At 35.3% G+C, this 18,889-nt stretch overlaps 2 protein-coding genes across 2 annotated transcripts in view; both read right to left on the bottom strand.

The window, feature by feature from the left end:
• Positions 1 to 11,907, bottom strand: part of LOC140162025 (A disintegrin and metalloproteinase with thrombospondin motifs 6-like) — a 49,377-nt gene extending 37,470 nt beyond the window's left edge. Inside the window, exons 1-6 of the mRNA XM_072185314.1 lie at positions 11,886 to 11,907; positions 7,452 to 7,684; positions 5,075 to 5,254; positions 4,224 to 4,287; positions 2,671 to 2,963; positions 1,989 to 2,175 (exon numbers count right to left, since the gene is read on the bottom strand). Coding sequence (XP_072041415.1) covers positions 1,989 to 2,175; positions 2,671 to 2,963; positions 4,224 to 4,287; positions 5,075 to 5,254; positions 7,452 to 7,684; positions 11,886 to 11,907 — 979 coding nt within the window. The remainder of the gene's footprint in view (positions 1 to 1,988; positions 2,176 to 2,670; positions 2,964 to 4,223; positions 4,288 to 5,074; positions 5,255 to 7,451; positions 7,685 to 11,885) is intronic.
• A 6,183-nt stretch (positions 11,908 to 18,090) lies between these two features.
• LOC140162023 (uncharacterized) overlaps positions 18,091 to 18,889 on the bottom strand; it is a 52,418-nt gene continuing 51,619 nt past the window's right edge. The window contains exon 27 of the mRNA XM_072185313.1: positions 18,091 to 18,260. Within this exon, the coding sequence (XP_072041414.1) occupies positions 18,091 to 18,260 (170 nt within the window). The remainder of the gene's footprint in view (positions 18,261 to 18,889) is intronic.

The raw sequence follows: 18,889 nt of genomic DNA, 5'->3' as shown, positions 1-18,889 counted from the left end.
CGTTGAATGTACACTCTCATGAATATTGATTGGCAACATTTTCCAATATGTCAGCGCTCAAATCGGACACAATAGAACAATAGACCATTCAGTGCGCTGGTTAATACACTGTCGGGTCAGCTTACCGATTTAATGGCGGAAGCCCTTTGTCCCAAACAAAAGGTACCTTTCGATGAATAGCTTGTCAGATTTGAAATCGGCATTTACAATGCGTTACATAATCTATTGCCTCTCCATCTTTGATAGCTCCATGGTTTCTTCAATGAAGCTATATGTAAAGCAGTTTTTATTTCAGTTTTTACTTCTCTGTACTTTTCATAACTTTCATTTTATTTGTCAGTTCTTTATATCAGTTTTCTTTTGTTCCTTTTGTTTTAATTTAAAGGCACGCATAAAAAAATTTAAAACTGGACCTTCGTCTAATCAAATGCTTGTAAGTTTGCTTCTTGAAGTCACATTGGATTCAATGGGGTGTCATATTGTGCCGGATTAGATGGTGCATCTATTAAATAAATAAATTTACCCAAATATGGTTTAGTTTTAAAAAAGGGTTTTACTTCCAAGTGTAAGAATACCTTTTTGGCGCAGTATATATATTATCGCTATGGCAGATGATACTACGAATTTCGGAAAATCAAGAAAAACAACACAAAAGGTCGACTAACCTTGTGTGACCAAGCGGGTGTATGCACGCTCTCGACTTCAAATACGTTGTAAAACAGTGGTCTGTTTAACACTTTTCAAGGCGATTTTCTTATATGTTGGTTACTTATTATTTGTGTGCATAAAGTGTCAATTGAAATACAGATTAAATGTATTTCCGTATATTTGTTCTTAATATTAGTATTTCTTACTATGCAGGACTTCCTCCCCCTCCCCCCCCACCCCCAATCGGTACTGAAACTGATTTTTCCCTTCATATGGCCATAAACAATTTGTATTAGTATTTTGGATAAATAAACTCACAAGTCACGAAATTAATTGAATGGATAACGCTCTTTATTTAAATAAGCACTAAAACAATGATAATGTATATTATAGATTCTACATGAAGCTATCATTAATTTAGCTTCTTCAAATCACTTTTTTTCTGTTTGAAATAAAATAAGTCTGAAAAGAAAGCCGTTTGGGAACAAAAACAAACAGGTTTTCTCTACCCATATGTTGCATTGACGGACAATTATTAGGTATTTTTTTATCAAGTTCAATTATGCTAAAACTCATGGAAAATCAATTTTATAAGTAGTGATGTTGGTTTTTATTAACTGATAATTTTTTAATATTTTAAAAATATGTTTGCCAAAACAAATCATCATACATGTATTTGTCATCCAAATTTTCCAGCTTTTAGAAATAATTTATGATATTTAGCATATCTGGCCGTTCGTTATTTTTTCCATGCAAAATAAAAAGTTTTTTCATCAATATCTTGTATACCTTGCTCAAACCTTTAAAAGTTGTGACTAACAACAGTTAGGCAATTTACTGCAATTTTACTTTCAAAGTGCAATTTACTTCACTTTTGTGTTAACTAACGCACACATGTCCAAACAAGTTCAAACAGACAAAAACCTTTCTGAGATTCATCGGACCAGACGCGTAATTTGACATGTGTGAAAGTGTTATTAGAATACAATTAAGTTTTGCCCCCTATGCGATCCTATGGGGTCTTTTGGGGGTCTTTTTGAGGGTCACGGTCTCAAAATATTGCTTGGCAGAAATTCGAGTTCAGCATACCCAAATTAACAAAAATAAACTGCTTGCCAATTTGCTGCTAGGAACGCGATTTGTCAAAATAGACCCAACCTATTAGGTAAAAAATTATCATGACTTCCAAAATGTGTAACGAAAAAGTAAACAAAATGTAGTAGAAGTTTAATTTTGTACTGGCGGAAATAATTTAAAGTACCAAAAAGTGTTGGTTGGCTTTAAAGGTATGAAGAAACTAATAATTTAAAAATCCAATAATAAATTGTTTGCCATCTTACCTGCATCTAGAGCACAAAAGTGTGTTGCGTTAGTCTCAATTTCTGCTTTCGGCTTCCCTTCTATACTTCTTTTATAAATGATATGTGGATTCTCTGCGTCTCTACGTCTTCGCCTATACTCGGCTGCGTGATCATCTCTTAGAGGACGGATGAAGAGGTTTTCTTCCTCCATTGCAATAATACCCATCTGAAATGAAAACGAAACAGTTTATTGCCACCATAACAGAATGTTTGAAAGTGTTGCCCAGTTAACTATTATTACGAGCGTATTATTGTATTATTAGTGTTAGATAATGAAGTTCATGTAAATACATCCAAATAATCGTACTTGACTATGGAGTTATCGCCGTTAGGTTTTGAGCAATAACTCTTTTATATTATTATTATTATTATTATTATTATTATTATTATTATTATTATTATTATTATTATTATTATTATTATTATTATTACTATTACTATTATCATCATCATCATCATCATCATCATCATCATCATCATCATCATCATCATCATCATCATCATCATCATCATCATCATTATTATTATTATTATCATTATTATTATCGCTGAATGAAATCTGTAACTGTATATATATTAAAAAGTCGTGAACCTTCCTAAAGTAAGAAGTACATTAAACTACATTAAACCCTTTTACATAACATTTTAAGCAGTTACTTACCATGCCATTACATGTACTAACAGCTACTCTCGATACATTATGCGATATAAGTTGACCTATATAAAAACACCGCTTCCTTCCAAATGGTATTTTATCTATAGTCCCATTCGCATGTAATTGTTCTACTTCAAGTCCATCTGCTAAGAGGTATCTGTTTTCTTTCAATCTCATGTGGAAATGTTCACCAAATGCTTGAAGTTTAATTTCTTTTAGATCATTTTCAATTTCTATGTCTCGTCTCTTTCGTCCATTTTCCTCTTCAATGTACGGGCTTACGATTTCATATTCTGGAACTGTAGAAACAATAAGAATATTAATTAATATATTGTGCATGTACACTGTACATTGTACAGGGTGTATCGAAATGATTGGTACCCATCAGATTTGCTGTCCAATGAAACGCCTGTTTATTCCAAATTTACAGACTTTGGGTCCTCTAGAAAGACAACAGTTAATTTTACATGACCTTTTATTTTACAAATAAGATGGATGTTATGCTGCATGATCACTGGATATTACTCTCTCTATATGCTCTATCCCACACTCTCTCCCCCTCTCTCACTTTTTACATCTCCTTCCACCTTTTCCTGTTTTCGACACTTCTTTTTAATGGTATTAACAAAGGCCGTCCCACCACCAGATTTTCCTCTGATCCTTTCTAAAACTGAGTGCCTCAAGATGGGCTTTATTCAGCTTATGGTGCCCATTTGGAACCAGCTCCCTAGTATTACCAGATCCACACATTCTGTTGCTTCATTTAAGGATATACGATGTATTGTTGGTCGAAGCAGCAGAAAAAAAGTAGTTAACAGCATATTGCTTTGCTCAATTCATAGCGAGCGTGTAGAATAATTCAAATATCACAGATATACTTTTGTAGGTCCTGTGGTTCTTGAGTTATGTTGTAAAGAGGGCTGAAACAACAACACTTTTGTAAAACGTACATAACTCATTATCAATAAATTAAGCAAAATATATGATTTGTAGAATGAACTTTTGCAAAACACCAAAGTGTTATTTTTCAATAATATATTGATTCAGATAATGAAGATCGAATTTTCTTGGCTGCTTCGACCAACAATACCTCGTATACCCTTAAGCAACACGTTTCAGAGTTTTACCAGTCCAAATTTGCTCGCACTTTTGACGCACTTGTGTTTGCATTTGGATTTGCTGGGGCGGTCTTGAGGTGCATACCACATGTTCACTCCAATCATTCACTGGACTTTAAAAACATGTTTGTTCCTTTTATGATTTTGTGTAATTTTTGATGTAACTTATGTGCAATATTATATTTTTGTAATTCTGTGCCAGTGACAACGTGTAATAAATAAAAAAATAAATAGAGCCATTCCGTCTCAACTGACCCTCTTTTCCCAGATTTTCATGAAACTCCCAGAATGAACACACGCAAAATTTTAGCCTTGTACTCCGAATCGTTTTCAAGATATGGCCCTCTGAAGATGTGTCAAAACCCTCCTCTTTCGCTGTCGTGCGTCGCGTCACTGATTACAATCCATTGTAAATCTTCAGAAGCAAAATGATATGTTTACCTTTATCGATAGAAGACACGTCGAAATAACGTTTGATATCTTCTGAAGACATAAAGTCTACGAGCTGAAATAGAAATACGTTAAGAATATAACTCGGATGTGTATTTATTGTTGTTTATTAACGTTCTCAAAGAGACAGTGGAAAAAGGAAAATATGATGGCAATGAAAAAGCCGATTAGATATTTTTGGTAAGGTTTGCGCATTCGGAGTATGTTTACTATGCTATATTTGAATTGTGTGCCATAAATGTCTCTCACTCTTTTTTTAGCTTTCACTTTGTAAGTTGCATATTTTGGTTTTTTTTTCGTTCTTTGCTCTATTTTGTGCCTTGTGCATCCATGTGCTTTCTGTATTTTCATTGTAATTTTTTCAATGAAAAACTTAACACCTGTGAAAGGTTGAAAAATAAGAAAAAATGAACGCGAAATATTACAAAATTGGGCAATTTCGACTCTCTTTTACAAAATTGTCTGACTCCTTTAAACGTGTGTCAGAGGTAAAATCGCTTTTAATACAGCAATTATTGATACTACATCCATCTAAAACAAAAGGGCTATTTTGAACAGTTTTGAATGAAAAATGTACCATTTATAATCTAATGATATGTCCTTAAAGTGTATATGTGTAGCTGGGAGGAAAAGCCGACGACTATATGAAAATGCTGACCTTTCGTATTTAGGATATACATCAAGTTTCCCAAATCTGTTACAAAATTGACTGACTCCTTTACACGTGTATCAGAGGTAAATCTAGACAAAGAGGATTGGCAGGACTTTTTGTGAGGGAGGGGGTGATAAATTTCCCAAATGTGGACCTTTTCCCTGCTCGCTTTAATGTACCGTCTACATACCTGTGGTTTGTTGGACAAAAAGAGTCTTGCTGCAATAGCAGAGTATAAAGGCTTGCGTAGATCACTCCATTGAACTCTCTGCCAGTTGATTCCAAAAGCTTGTTGTATCTGGTTAAATTTGGCGACAAGTGCTGGGTGTGCTGCCGTATTTTGTGTGTCTTGAAATTCGGTGAGGTCAACCTATAATTCCAACATAAAAAGGAATAGTGACTGTACAAACATTAAGGGGGTGAGGTAGCAGTGACGTAGCCAATGCTCCTGAGAGAAGTTTCCCATTGCTCTGCTACCTCGGATATTGTAGTTTTGTTTTTGTTTTGTTTTTGTTTTTTTGTAATATTAAGCCAATTTCTTTTAAAGCAATTTTTGATAATTTTGTTCGCAAAGTTTTTCCCTTTGAAAGTTCCTCGAAAACTTTCAAAGTTTTTCGTTTTTTGTTTTGTTTTGTTTTTGTTTTTTGTTTACTTGTGTGTTTGGTTTTATTTGTTGTTGTGTTTTTTTTGGTGTTTGTTTGTTTGTTTGTTTGTTTGTTTGTTTGTTTGTTTGTTTGTTTGTTTGTTTGTTTGTTTTTGGAGGGTGTGCTTTTCTGTTTTTCTTTTTCGGTTAACAGCAACAAGTTCTTTAGGAATAAGCTTTAAAAATGTGTATCAGCCGTAAAAGATTTAGAGCAAATGTTTGTTATAGTTGACTAAATTATAATTCTATTCAACTGGACTTACTATTTATGATGGCTACGGTATCACGTCATATCCATGACGCATCATCAGGCCGAGTGATCTTGAATTGGCTCTGTATTCTTGACCTGTGACGTCACGATGGTAGAAGTGACGTCACACGAGAGTCGTCGAGGGATCTTCCTGATGGTCGGTTCGTAACTCTTGGACAAGTTGTGGCGTAGTCCCCCTCCGCGATTCAAGGTTGACTCCTCCCTGCGAACATATATAGCTTCTTTCACCCCTCTTTCATACCACCTATGTTCTTTATCAAGCACAACAACGTCCTTGTCCTCAAAGTTGTGTTTGGCTGCTTTGAGGTGCGTGTATACCGCAGAGTCGTTGAGCCCTGTTGAACTAGGGCGACGATGTTGATACATGCGCTTGTGGAGAGGTTGTTTTGTCTCCCCTATGTAGTAGTTCTCACAGTCCGAATCCTGGCAGTTAATTGCATAAACAATGTTGCTTTGTTTGCGTTGCGGGATCTTATCCTTCGGATGGACTAACTTTTGTCTCAGAGTGTTACAGGGTTTTAATGAGACCGGGATCTGGTGCTGTCCGAAGATCCTCTTTAGCTTCTCAGAAACATCTGAGACATAAGGGATAGTAATACCGAACTTGCGGGTGCTCGAAGCGGTGGTAGAAGATTGTTTGGGCGATGTTTGGTCCTTTTGCGGTTTCAAAGCTTTTTGGAACGTCCAGTCCTTGTACCCACAGGTACCTAAGGCCGACTTCAGATGTTCGCGTTCACCAGCTTTAGCTTCGTCCGTTGACGGGATGGTCTCCGCGCGGTGAAAGAGCGTTTTGATCACACCAAGTTTGTGGATAACTTGTCCAAGAGTTACGAACCGACCATCAGGAAGATCCCTCGACGACTATCGTGTGACGTCACTTCTACCATCGTGACGTCACAGGTCAAGAATACAGAGCCAATTCAAGATCACTCGGCCTGATGATGCGTCATGGATATGACGTGATACCGTAGCCATCATAAATAGTAAGTCCAGTTGAATAGAATTATAATTTAGTCAACTATTTGATCTACCTGGATGATTGATAATATTCATAAATAAAATGTTTGTTAAAGGGGCATTTCGTGATCCACAGCCTCATCCCCCTACTTTTCTCAAAAAAAGTTGAGATTTTTATATCACTGGAAACCTCTGGCTACATAATGTTTATGTACAAAATATTTCTTGCAGATTAATTCGTGTTGCAAAGATATCGTGAAATTTGAATTTCGTTCTGGTGCACCAGAACGAAATTACAACGCATTGTCTATGGAGCAGTGTAATACACATAATCATGCATAACTCGCAAACGCAAAATCGGAATCAACTGACATTTTGGGAATAGGCTTTTTTCGTGGATATGTACTGACAAATGTCATAAAAAGAGGATGCTAGGATCACGAAACACTCCTTTAATTTGTATTAAATTTTTGATAAGTTTAGTCAAATATGAAAGAACAACATTCTGAACAAAAATTTCCCATTTTGAGTGATCTTGTGATCAATCCAAATTAAACTTGTTTGACAAGCTTTAACGTGGAAAACTCCTTTTTAGGATAGAGCCGAATATAATCAGGAAATATTGCAATCCGTGGTTACGTTGTGTTCCTTATGAATTGTTAATGGGTCCATAAATGGATTCCGAATGCATCTCACCTGCCAGATGCCACCGTCATATCCAGCACGGTATGTGTTAGGATCAGTGCCATCCCTTGATTCCACATAAGCGATTCGTCTTAGGAAATTATTATCAGCGGGGAATATACCACTCTGGACCACTGCATCCACTACCGCTTGGGTGACATTTGCTCCGCTCGTATCAGGTACTCGGGTTTGATTTTGCTGGCACCAGACAGTCGTAACTATTACTAGCAATAGTGCTGTAATTGCTGTTAAAGAAAGATTTAAGGTTGGTCTGAACCCTGGAATTATGGAAACTTTCGGGCCTCATAACTTCTAAATTGTTGGTCTAAAGTATATAACAGTATTTATTTAGAATGGCAAAGACTTGATAAGTTCATCTGTGAGGTCAAATCCCCAAAATATTGGTTTTTGGCCCACTTCTTTTCGTTTTTTTTATTAATTTTAAAAACTAGATCAAAATATCTAGGACCCGTTTTTTCAATTTTTTTGAATTTTGACCAATTTCACCAAAAATAGTTGAAAGTTGGGCCAAAATCGGGCTTTTTTATGATTTTTTTGAAAAATCAGCATTTTTTGACCATTTTGGTGCAAATTTGTCAAAGTTGGTCTAAATTCAAAAAAATGAAAAAAGTCTTTGCCATTCTAAATATGTATACTTTTATATACTTAGACCAATAATTTAGAAGTTATGAGGCCCGAAAGTTTCCATAATTCCAGGGTTCAGACCAACCTTAAGCCATACTTAAAATCTCTTCTATGTGGTAGCCTTTTGTGCCTAACACTATGTATTGACTAACTCTCCAAACTGGTTATGTCAGCACCCCCCCAACACACACACACACAACAACGACAACAACATCAACAACAATAGCCACTAACATCACACCATCTCTAGCGACCTAAAAACAAACTCATTTTATGTATGGTTCCATTTGTTTACCAATTAATTAAAACCTGTTTCATACTTTTTGCGCCCTTTGATCTTTAATAATTTTTTTTTGCCGCCATTCTGCTTCCGCCACCCCTTCTTTTTTCCACCCCTAAGCTCAACACCCCAGCAATATATCCGCATGGTGATGATCAATTTTCATGTTATATTTTTGGTAAGGGTATAAAGTTGGCAACTGATTCTTACGGGTGATGAGGTTGAAATAAACGAAAATTGATAAATAACATCAATAAAAGAAGAGGCATAGTTGGTGATCAGGCAAGTTATCTCACACCCAGCATGCCCAGCAACACTAGTGGTTTACTTCATTAATTTTATTTCTTCCATTCTACAGGGTGTAACAATAAAATTTATACAATTGCATTTTGACTTCTCAGGAAAAAACTAAAAGAGTTATGGCACAATTGTTATATGCAATACAACCAGTAATATCTTGGCTAAAAGAAGGCGTTTAGTTGGTTTCTTTACTAGCTTGGGTTCAAAGGTTATGTCCGATTAATTAAAACGTCCAGAAAACGTGTTGGGCCACTTTTGCCATGTTTGCGCACATCAAGTTTGTACCGCGTAGATATGCTTATCGTGCATTAAACATCAAATAACTGACACAAAAGAATTATAAGTCGTGTTTCTTCATATAATTAACATGAACTTAATGACAATATGATCTTTCTTTAAAATCTGTAAATGAAGTCATGAAATTTCTTTCAAATTATCTTATAAATAAAGTAATTTCTCATATCCCTGAGATATCGTTGGTAAAACTGAGAACAGTTTTTGCATCCATAAGTACAAAACAATAGTATTTTGAAATTAAGTTCAGCTTGGCTTCTAGCTGTTCTGGGGCGACCACTATTGCCAGCATGTCTGTTAACAAATTCCACATACTTCTCATAGTTATATGTAATTGTATGCCTTGATGGAAGAAATGAGTTTGGAAAATGAGCTATAAACAATCTTATGGTTTCTGCTTGACTCCATGTGCTACCGAATGTCACAACCATAAAAATACGCTCTTCCAACGTGAATTGGGGTTGAAGTTGTTGAGCTGCAGCCACGATTTCTAGTAAATGAGGTCGTTATGTCAGTGATTAGTTGTGACTTTCCAAAACTCAAGGAGATATTCTATTATGTAATCATTTCTACCACTTCGAATACCCCATTTAAAACTACCTATCATAAGAGCATCGTCCATGGTTCCAACTCTATTCAGTCACTTTTGTAACAGTTTAGACAAAAGTGGCCCAAGCGGTTTTAAGACTAGGTTACATAATTGGCCATATCTTCACTTTTATACCGTCGATTTTATTGAAACAAAGCTTTGCTGATGGCTAAGCAAATTATCTTGATAGACATATAAATATCAAACCACAACATAAGCGGCATACTTGTGTCATTCTATTTTCAAAATTGTACAAATTTTATTGTTACACCCTGTATAGGGCAATGTAGCATACTTATTTTTTTAATTTGTATTGCCCCATTGGAATGGTCCAAAAACGAGATTATTTGTAGTTTTCTCATTATCTCAGTAACGCGTGAACGGATTTTTTGCACCATTGTATAGACGAATCCAACGAGCCAAGTGATGGTCAGAATTTTGTCGGCGCACCAAACTGGTGTTGTGACTGTCCAATTGGATGGATTAAAGCCATTTAATAATCGATGTTATGTTGTATTGAGTTGTAAACTTTCATCATGCTAATTGTCTACGTGTAACACCGGTGATGAAATGCAGTATAAAATCCTCGCCAAGGACGCATCATTTCATATTTTAGGTGGGATATACTCGACGGGGACCCAGCTATGGCTGCCATTGAGGTGTATGAATGCGTGAAATTGGATTCGTCTATAGAACACACTTCACGGTTTTTTCTTTTTCTTTTTTTTTTCTTTTTTGCTTTTCTTAATCTATAAGTTTTAATTTAACTGCCGACATTTTAAGTTATGTCCTTAGCTTTAAGGTTACACGAAGAAACGTATAAAAAACGTATAAAAGACGTATAAAGTTGTTCTCTAAAACCGCGTTTTCTCAGCAATCAAATATCGCAGTGAGTCAAATGTTGGTGCATGGATGTATCTTAACATTATTTTTGTGTGTTTATACAAATTTTTAGAATCCGTTTGAAAAGCCTTCGTTTAAATCATTTTTACGCACCATGTTCACAAGATCAAAAACACGTTCCATGCAGTTTTTTTTTTCAAATATTCGCTCCGTATAAAACTACGCCGAGTGATTGTTTTCTCCTTTTTTGTATTGTACTACAAATCGACCAAAGAAATAATGTTGTCATGGGGAAGAACCAAAAACAGTACCGATTAAATTCTATTAGCCCGTTTTGGGGAACAATTTTCGAGAATCTTGTACCACAAAACACTGTTATGTTAGATTATCGATATCTGGATTGTGGAACATTAATTTTGATTTCTAACTGCCTACATTATTTTTCAAAAGTATGTCGATTCCTTTACCATTTTAATTTCACTCCAAATGTAAGCTACTTTTGCAAAAATCGAGGTTTTTCGCCTTCGATACCTCCGACATTTACAGCGGTGATGAGATTGTTTATCATAAGAGCCTGATATGCACTATTCCATAATAGTCAATTTGAGGTCAATCGATTTCACAGATCACTCAGTAGCTCAATCAGTTAGCGCGCTGGACTCACGTTCGACTATATAATACTATAGTTTTGAGCTGGTAAACTTTGGTACTTGTTCGAGTCCCTATGTGGTCCATTCCATCTATTTTATTTTATTTTTCTCTCACTTTTTTCTTTTTTCTTGTTCGTTTCTTTCTTTCTGACTGCAGCGATTGATTGTTTTTGCCCGTTTTTTTTCATTATATAATTCATGAATTTTTAGGCTATACTAGTCTAATAGGCGTGGCCTATGAATATATTTTTACAAATTAGATTAACAAAATATTGGTTGTTGGTTTTGTTACTGTTGTTGTAGTTATTGTTGTAGGCCTATATGTTGCATAATCAGGGTATAAATAGGCATACTAGGTCTATTATAGCCTATAGAAGCATCGATTTATTTCACGACAGATATCATCCAGGATAATTTTAAAAATTGAAAATTTAGAAAATCCAAAGGAAAATTGCCGAAAACGGCTGCCCACAATAAGCCCCCCCCCCCCATCAGCCCAGTCCTATCATGGTCGCCCCTTCCCTATCCCTGCAACATATAGGATGACTCACGAGCCGCGGTTTGTCCGTGGCCCTAGATACGCTCTTGTACGCGTGAGTTCATTCTTTTCTGCATGGCTGTTTCCATTATTAACTTACGCCCCTCTGGAATCAAGCCTTGAAAATCAATTGTATTTAACCTTAAACACGTGTAAAATACAAACACATAGCACCCGAATAAATTATGTTTAAGTGTAAACATCGTTTCAGTACCACGTTGCGGAGTCACCGTTTTATCTCAAAAATGCGCATTTATTTCAAATCCTGTGAGAATACCACAATAAATATATAAATACATTATCTTACCTTTAATTTGTAGTTCACACATGGTAACGACGACGACGATGAAACAACCAACAATGTATAAACGACCCGTCTTACAAGTTATAACCGACTCGTTACAACCGTTAAACAAAACTAAATGCTACACACGTTTCCGCTTTTTGTGCAATTCGTTAATCTGGCACACTTAGCGGAAATAACTTAAAATTGCTAGGCTTGCGAATTCCAAATACATGTAATAATAGTTATGAATAGACAGTGCTTAAGAGCCTCTCGACCATGAACTAAATATATGAATCTATTTATATCATTTGCGTCACATTCTGCAAGTACGCTACGCATTTTTATCATCACTATCTGCACGTTCTTACGAAAAGTTGCAAATGTGTTGTGATTATTATTTCTATATGGGTATATAGGATGTGGCCTGAATAATTAACTTTGATTATTCATCTTTGTTTCCATGCAAAGCCATGCCATGAAAGTTTCATCAACTCTCATCAAGTTTATTCAATAACAAGTTCAATCATATCTTTTGGATCGCGCGAAACCCCACAAAAGCTAGAACGTTCACTGAATTGTAAAGGTGAAAGCATTTGAGGGGGGGGGGCAGTTTTATGAAGAGTGTTTGTAGACTTTCTAAATTCTATGTGTTGGTCGTCTTCAGAGATTGAACGAGAAGTATCTGTGAACCAGTTTGCACAGCCAGTAATACAGCAAAGAATGGGATTTATAAAACAAAACATCAGCCAAGAAAGGGGATGTGTGCAAGAAATAGCCTGTTCCTGAATAAAGTGTCATCTGTGCGAAGATATACATATTCAAGTGTAAAGTGGACTTAATTTTACAGTGATTTTCGCAGGACAAGTGAACAAGGATAAACATCAGTCGTCCAGAACATGCGCAACAGAACTTTATAATCAACAAGAAGACATGCTGTTAAGTGATAAATATTAGTGGGATTATAATATATATGGATTTATTGTTCATGTATGAATCATATTTTCAGATATTGTTAACATAATCAAACAGTGTGTTTGGTTGTGCATTCTGAATTGAATTTGCTAAAAAGTGATTTTGGCCTTGAGTCATTACGGCTCGTAACAATGTAGAAAGAGATAGAGAGAGAAAGAAAGAGAGAAAGAAAGAAAAAAAGAATGAAAAATAAACAACGAGACAGCGAGCAAGGGAAAGAGAACCCAAAACCAAGAAGAAGCACACCGACTGACAAGAAGAAGTAAAGAAGTGAGAGAGAGAGAGAGAGAGAAAGAAAGAAAGAAAGAAAGAAAGAAAGAAAGAAAGAAAGAAAGAAAGAAAAGAAAAAGAAAGAAAGAAAGAAAGAAAGAAAGAAAGAAAGAAAGAAAGAAAGAAAGAAAGAAAGAAAGAAAGAAAGAAAGAAAGAAAGAAAGAAAGAAAGAAAGAAAGAAAGAAAGAAAGAAAGAAAGAAAGAAAGAAAGAAAGAAAGAAAAGGAAAGGAAAGGAAAGGAAAGAAAGAAAAATAAACTGGTAATACATTGTCACTGCCATCACGCCCGCCTTAAACAAATTGAAATATTTCATCATCTTTTGCAGCCAATACGCTGGCGAAGTTATGTAATAATCGGATTAACTACCATAGCAATAGGTGAAAATAATTTTGGAATATACCGCGCTGCACTGATACGCTCACGCGGTACCTCTTCATAGAACCATATCATGCTGATTACTTGCACCTGTAAGATTAGTATCTTTGAAAAGACCAGTATTGTATTCAATCTATGATTGCAGACATACACAGGTGATGAGTGTAACCTGTTTGTAGTGCAGCGCGATATGTTCAAAATTGTTTTCACCTATTGCTATAATTAATCCGATAAATTACGTAACTTCGCCAGCTTATATAAAAGGCTATTCCAGTAATTATTAGTAACGCCTCAGATAACATAGGCACTCCTTGTATTATAGATGTGAAGCTTTAGTAGTGGAAATTACTGAAAGATCAGAACTCGTCAAACAACAAAATTCTTTTCCAAAAAGTAACCGAGACATATGAAAGAGTGATGATAATGAGAAGATAAATTTCTGAGAATCAGCAGTAATTTTTAAAATAACACACGACTCGCTTTCCTGGATGCATATAGCGTGCATTTTATTGGGCAGAATACCGCAGACCAAAATATACACATTAGGGTGATTCACAAAAAAAATGAAATTGGTATTTTTCAACGGGACACCCCCTCATTTTGTTCATTTTGATAATAAAATCATACCTGCAAAATATGAAAAAATTCAAAAAAGTTTAGGGGTGCTACCGGTCAATGAACTTTTGTACACAAAGTCAATGGGATTTATGAGCCATTTTCTTTACAACACAAAAAAAGCCATGTTAATTTTCCCTGATTGTGCCAAAAATATTTGATCATAGTGTGAGTAATGTCCTTAAAATAAATGCTAAAGAAAATTGTAAAATGTTAACCCACTTTCCAGAAAATTGCATTTTTGTGAAAACTGTTACATTTGGGGCAAGGCAGTTGCTGGAACAGCCAAAATATTATGGTACTTGGATAATATAAAGTTGTGTTTATGGGGCTCTAGTTCTTTCTTTTTTTTTAATCTTTTTTTTTTTTTGTTTCTTTGTTTGTTTTTGCTTTGTTTTGTTTTTACTTGATCATGATTATGTGTTGTAGGTTTGTAATTTTATGTAAGTGTAGTGTAATGTTTAATGTGTAATCCAGTAGTAAATGTGTCTTAGCCACTCTAGCTTTTGTCACAAGTACCTTGCACAAGGTGTAGTTTTGAACTGGCCACTATCCAATGTTGTGACCCTAATTTATATACATTTCTTTTCAACCATGGTGAATCTAATCCTTCCTGTGGTCATTCAATTCAAACAATACAAATCTTCATCAGGTATGGCCATAATGACCACCCCTGATACAGATGTATGGATTTTGATAGTTACTATTACATAAGATTTCAAAAGCTGGTATCACCATTGGGGTAAACTAATATGTGAAGAATTTTAATCTTTTTTTTTATCAACAGTTCAGTTCAATAAGGTATAAATTTGGGGTGCCTGGTGGGATTCAGGGGATATCCCAGGGTATTCTTTTCTTGAGCTACACTCCCTCTGTCACTTTTGAAACATTTTTTATTATTACAGTCAACTATGAACTTTAATTTGGTAAAAACCCATGTTTTCACAAAGTTAGGTATATCATTGAACATTTACTTCAGTTTTGCAAGCCTGGTAGACTTTTTAGGCCCTGAAATAAGCGTTTGAAATTTGTGACAAAAAATCCCATTGACTTTGTGTACAAAAGTTCATTGACCGGTAGCACCCCTAAACTTTTTTGAATTTTTTCATATTTTGCAGGTATAATTTTATTACCAAAATGAACAAAATGAGGGGGTGTCCCGTTGAAAAATACCAATTTAATTTTTGTGAATCACCCTAATACACATTACTAATTATGAACGTAATATTGAGGTAATAAGAGGATAAGATTAAAACAATTAAACGATGCCCTTTAATGTCAGTGACGTAGCCAGAACTATTTCAGGGGGAATAGCAACTTTCAATGGTGACAAAATTTAATGAAAATGGTCAAAAGGTCAACTGTTTGGTCGCCCAGCATCTCAGGGATAAGAGGGGTTGGGGTGTAAGCCCTCTCACAAGGGGTCAGCTGTCACACCCTCACCCCTGGCTACGTCACTGACCCGAGTGTAATATTATGTCTTCTACATCATCAGAAAGTAATAGGGGAAGGGGAAAATGTTGGCAAAAGACGATACTAGCTACAACTTGGTAATTATTTCCACACCACGTGATCGGTGTTTGAAAAATGAGGCCAAAAATTTGTCTCGAGTAGGCAGGCGGCGTGCAGTTTGTTTTAGAGCAATTTTACCGCATTTAGTTTTTTATATTTGAGAAATTAAAAAAAAAACCCATTTTTTCCTCATACATGTTTTTTACAAGAAATTTAAACTCATTAAATTAATTATTAAGATAATAATAAGATAACTAATTTGAAGCATATGTTACCATACACAGAGTGATAAAAAATAAAAGATACAAATCTGATTTGATGATTAAAATAATTAATTTGAAGCATAAAGTTAGCCCCCCAAAAAAAGGTTTGTCTCAAACTTGCGCCCGCATAATCGCGGGATTTGAAAAAAAAAACAAGAAATGCGGAATTTTTGTTTTTATCAAAAAAAAAAATATATAAAAAAGAAAAATTTTAGTTTTTTTCCGGCGAAAATCAGATTTTTTTCTCAAAATACCATACAAATACCAAGTCGGGAATAAAAAAAATAGCATTTAACCACTCGTGAGCTTTGAGACAAACCTTTTTTTTTTTTTCTTACCATACACTGAGTGAAAAAATAATAAATAAAACCCACATTTCACATTACGGTTTTCTGGCCACCTACAGGAAACAAACTTGTTGTTTAGAGATTGAAGCAAACAGAACAAACAACAACAAGAAACACGTTATAACAACAACAACAAACACGTCCAAAGCAGATTCCTTTATAACTGATGACAAAATCTGAGGTAATGATCAATATTACGTATGCATTCTGCGTATACTTAACGTATACATGCATATTGCGCATCCATACGCACTGAGACTCAGGGTCTTATGTACGCAATACACCATTTGCATACCTTTAAAAAATGTCACTGCATATTTTGAGACACATATAAATGTCACCAATGACATCTTCTTTACCTCCATCTTGGCATTTTTAAGCAAACATAATAAACAAAAACAGGCACGTTATAAAAACAAACACGACCAAAACAGCACAAAGCAAGATAATACGCAGATTCCTATATAACTGATATAATCTACAAAATAATTATACACCCTATAACCCTGAGTACGCCCTGCCCCATTTACATACATTAAAATATTCCCTGTATATTTTGGGACATAAAGCCCCCATAAAGCATGTTCACATCCATGCCTACGTCACCATTGATATCTTCTTTGTCTCCATCTTGGCTTCATAATCCAACATTCGCTGCTGGAACTCCTTACTGTTTCGCAGAACAGGGCATATGATAACGACAGCGATAAAAAGTAGCAGTATGCAAAAACACACAGCAACCGTGATAGCTGCAAATGCGCCAGGGCTGAGTCGGTGATGCCGTTGATGGATGCCGGTCTTAGATCTATCCATCTGTTCTGGCTTATCGAAGTAGTATGCTGCCTCGTTGTTATCAAGCTGGTCATACTTAACATCTGTATAGAATACAACAAGATGCAATACGTTATAAGTGCCTTAAAGAGTTTGCTATTTCACTACCTGGTTTATATACAGCCACATTGCTGGTAATAACAAATAGCCATAGCATTTGAAATGCACACTCCCTATTTGGAAGATGAAGGTCATGTCTTTCATAGGGGTGGTATATATCAGGTGGTATATGGAATAGCATATTATCCCAACCTACTTTTTCCTCATCCCCCTATCTATGATATATTTCATGTAAGCATAAACAAGATTGCCAAGATAGCTTTATTCCGTAAAATGATGCATAACCCAGTATACCCCTACAAATATTTGTGTATGATTATACTTGCCATTGCAGGTTATTCCATTCGATTCGTTAAAGTGAGCAGGTAGGCATGCATAACCATAGATGTCATCAAATCGCCGCACACATGGAATGCAGATGGAATCGTCACCTTGATCTTCGCATGGAGAACCGTGACAGATATCTGCATCTACATTGGTAAAATAGTTCCTTATAAAAATGTGTATCACATACTTCGCTACCCGTTCCTACAAAACAATTTACAGAGGCCCTTACAACGGCTATATACGCTCAATACAAAAATATGTGCACAGCGTATGAATACGTTGTGTAATATCCCAGGGCTATAGCCATCGCATTTCAGAGGTTAAAGGTTATTTGAAGCAGAAAATGACACAGAAGGTTACATCCGTCGCATTTCAGAGGTTAAAGGTTATTTGAAGCAGAAAAAATGACACGGCTCGTAAAATTCAACGTATTGCTATAAAAACTTGTATGCAGATGACGTAACATAACCTCATGAATAATTAATAGCAGAAAATGACGCTGCTGCCAGCGTCGATCGATACATGGTCAATTTTGACGTCACTGTCCTCAGATTGTACATGACATTGGCCTAACTACGTACTTCTGCGTTACCGGGCATCATCTTTGATTTAATTTTTAGATATGTTAATCTACACATTACATTTACACATATTACACTCCGTTTATACTTGCAATTCGTGTTTGCTTGTCATTCTCTAAACGGCTAAAAGATTTATTGTGATCATATTTTATGAACAACAAAAAACAAGAAAACAAAAAATAACAACGAGAATACATACAAAAACGGCTATCCCTCTTCTTCCGTCCTACGGCCGGCGAATCTGAGAAGAGAAAGAAAGAATGCCGAGTAACACATACAGTTTAACACGCTTGCAGAAACATTACAAGAAGACCAGCAGAAAAATATGAAAAGAAAATACTAAATGAAGAAAACGAGGGTATAGTAAATAAAATATAAAAATAACGAAAGACAATGTGTAGGCTCATACGAGAGAGAAAGTATGCCATGGTCGATTTTGATAAATAAAAAAGAAATATGATATTAATCATGATGAACGCATTCAATTGAAAAATGAAATTGAAATTATACACATGTTTATTTCAAAAGATGAATCAATAGATGGTCATAAACGGGTTCATATAATTAGTCACAATAAAAGCAAATTATAATGTTTGTTATCGAATGCAATATCAATTGTCTTAATTATAATGAGAGTACACACTGAAGAATTCTAATCTTGAGATCTACCGGTTTATTGACCGCGATACGCAGAGTAAAAATCAGCTAGGGAGCTAGAAAACTGGTTAGAAAATTATGCAAATTAATGCAAATCAGGGTTTACGTATAAAGCTATAATATGGGTAAGTGGACTCCGAAAAGTCTAGAAAGATCCATTCATTGTAACACAACACAGGCGCAGTTCTGTACAATGTAATTGGCACGTTTATT

The sequence above is a fragment of the Amphiura filiformis genome, chromosome 10 (assembly GCF_039555335.1).
Source record: "Amphiura filiformis chromosome 10, Afil_fr2py, whole genome shotgun sequence".
Classification (NCBI taxonomy): domain Eukaryota; kingdom Metazoa; phylum Echinodermata; class Ophiuroidea; order Amphilepidida; family Amphiuridae; genus Amphiura; species Amphiura filiformis.
This window is presented reverse-complemented; position numbering and strand designations above follow the sequence as displayed.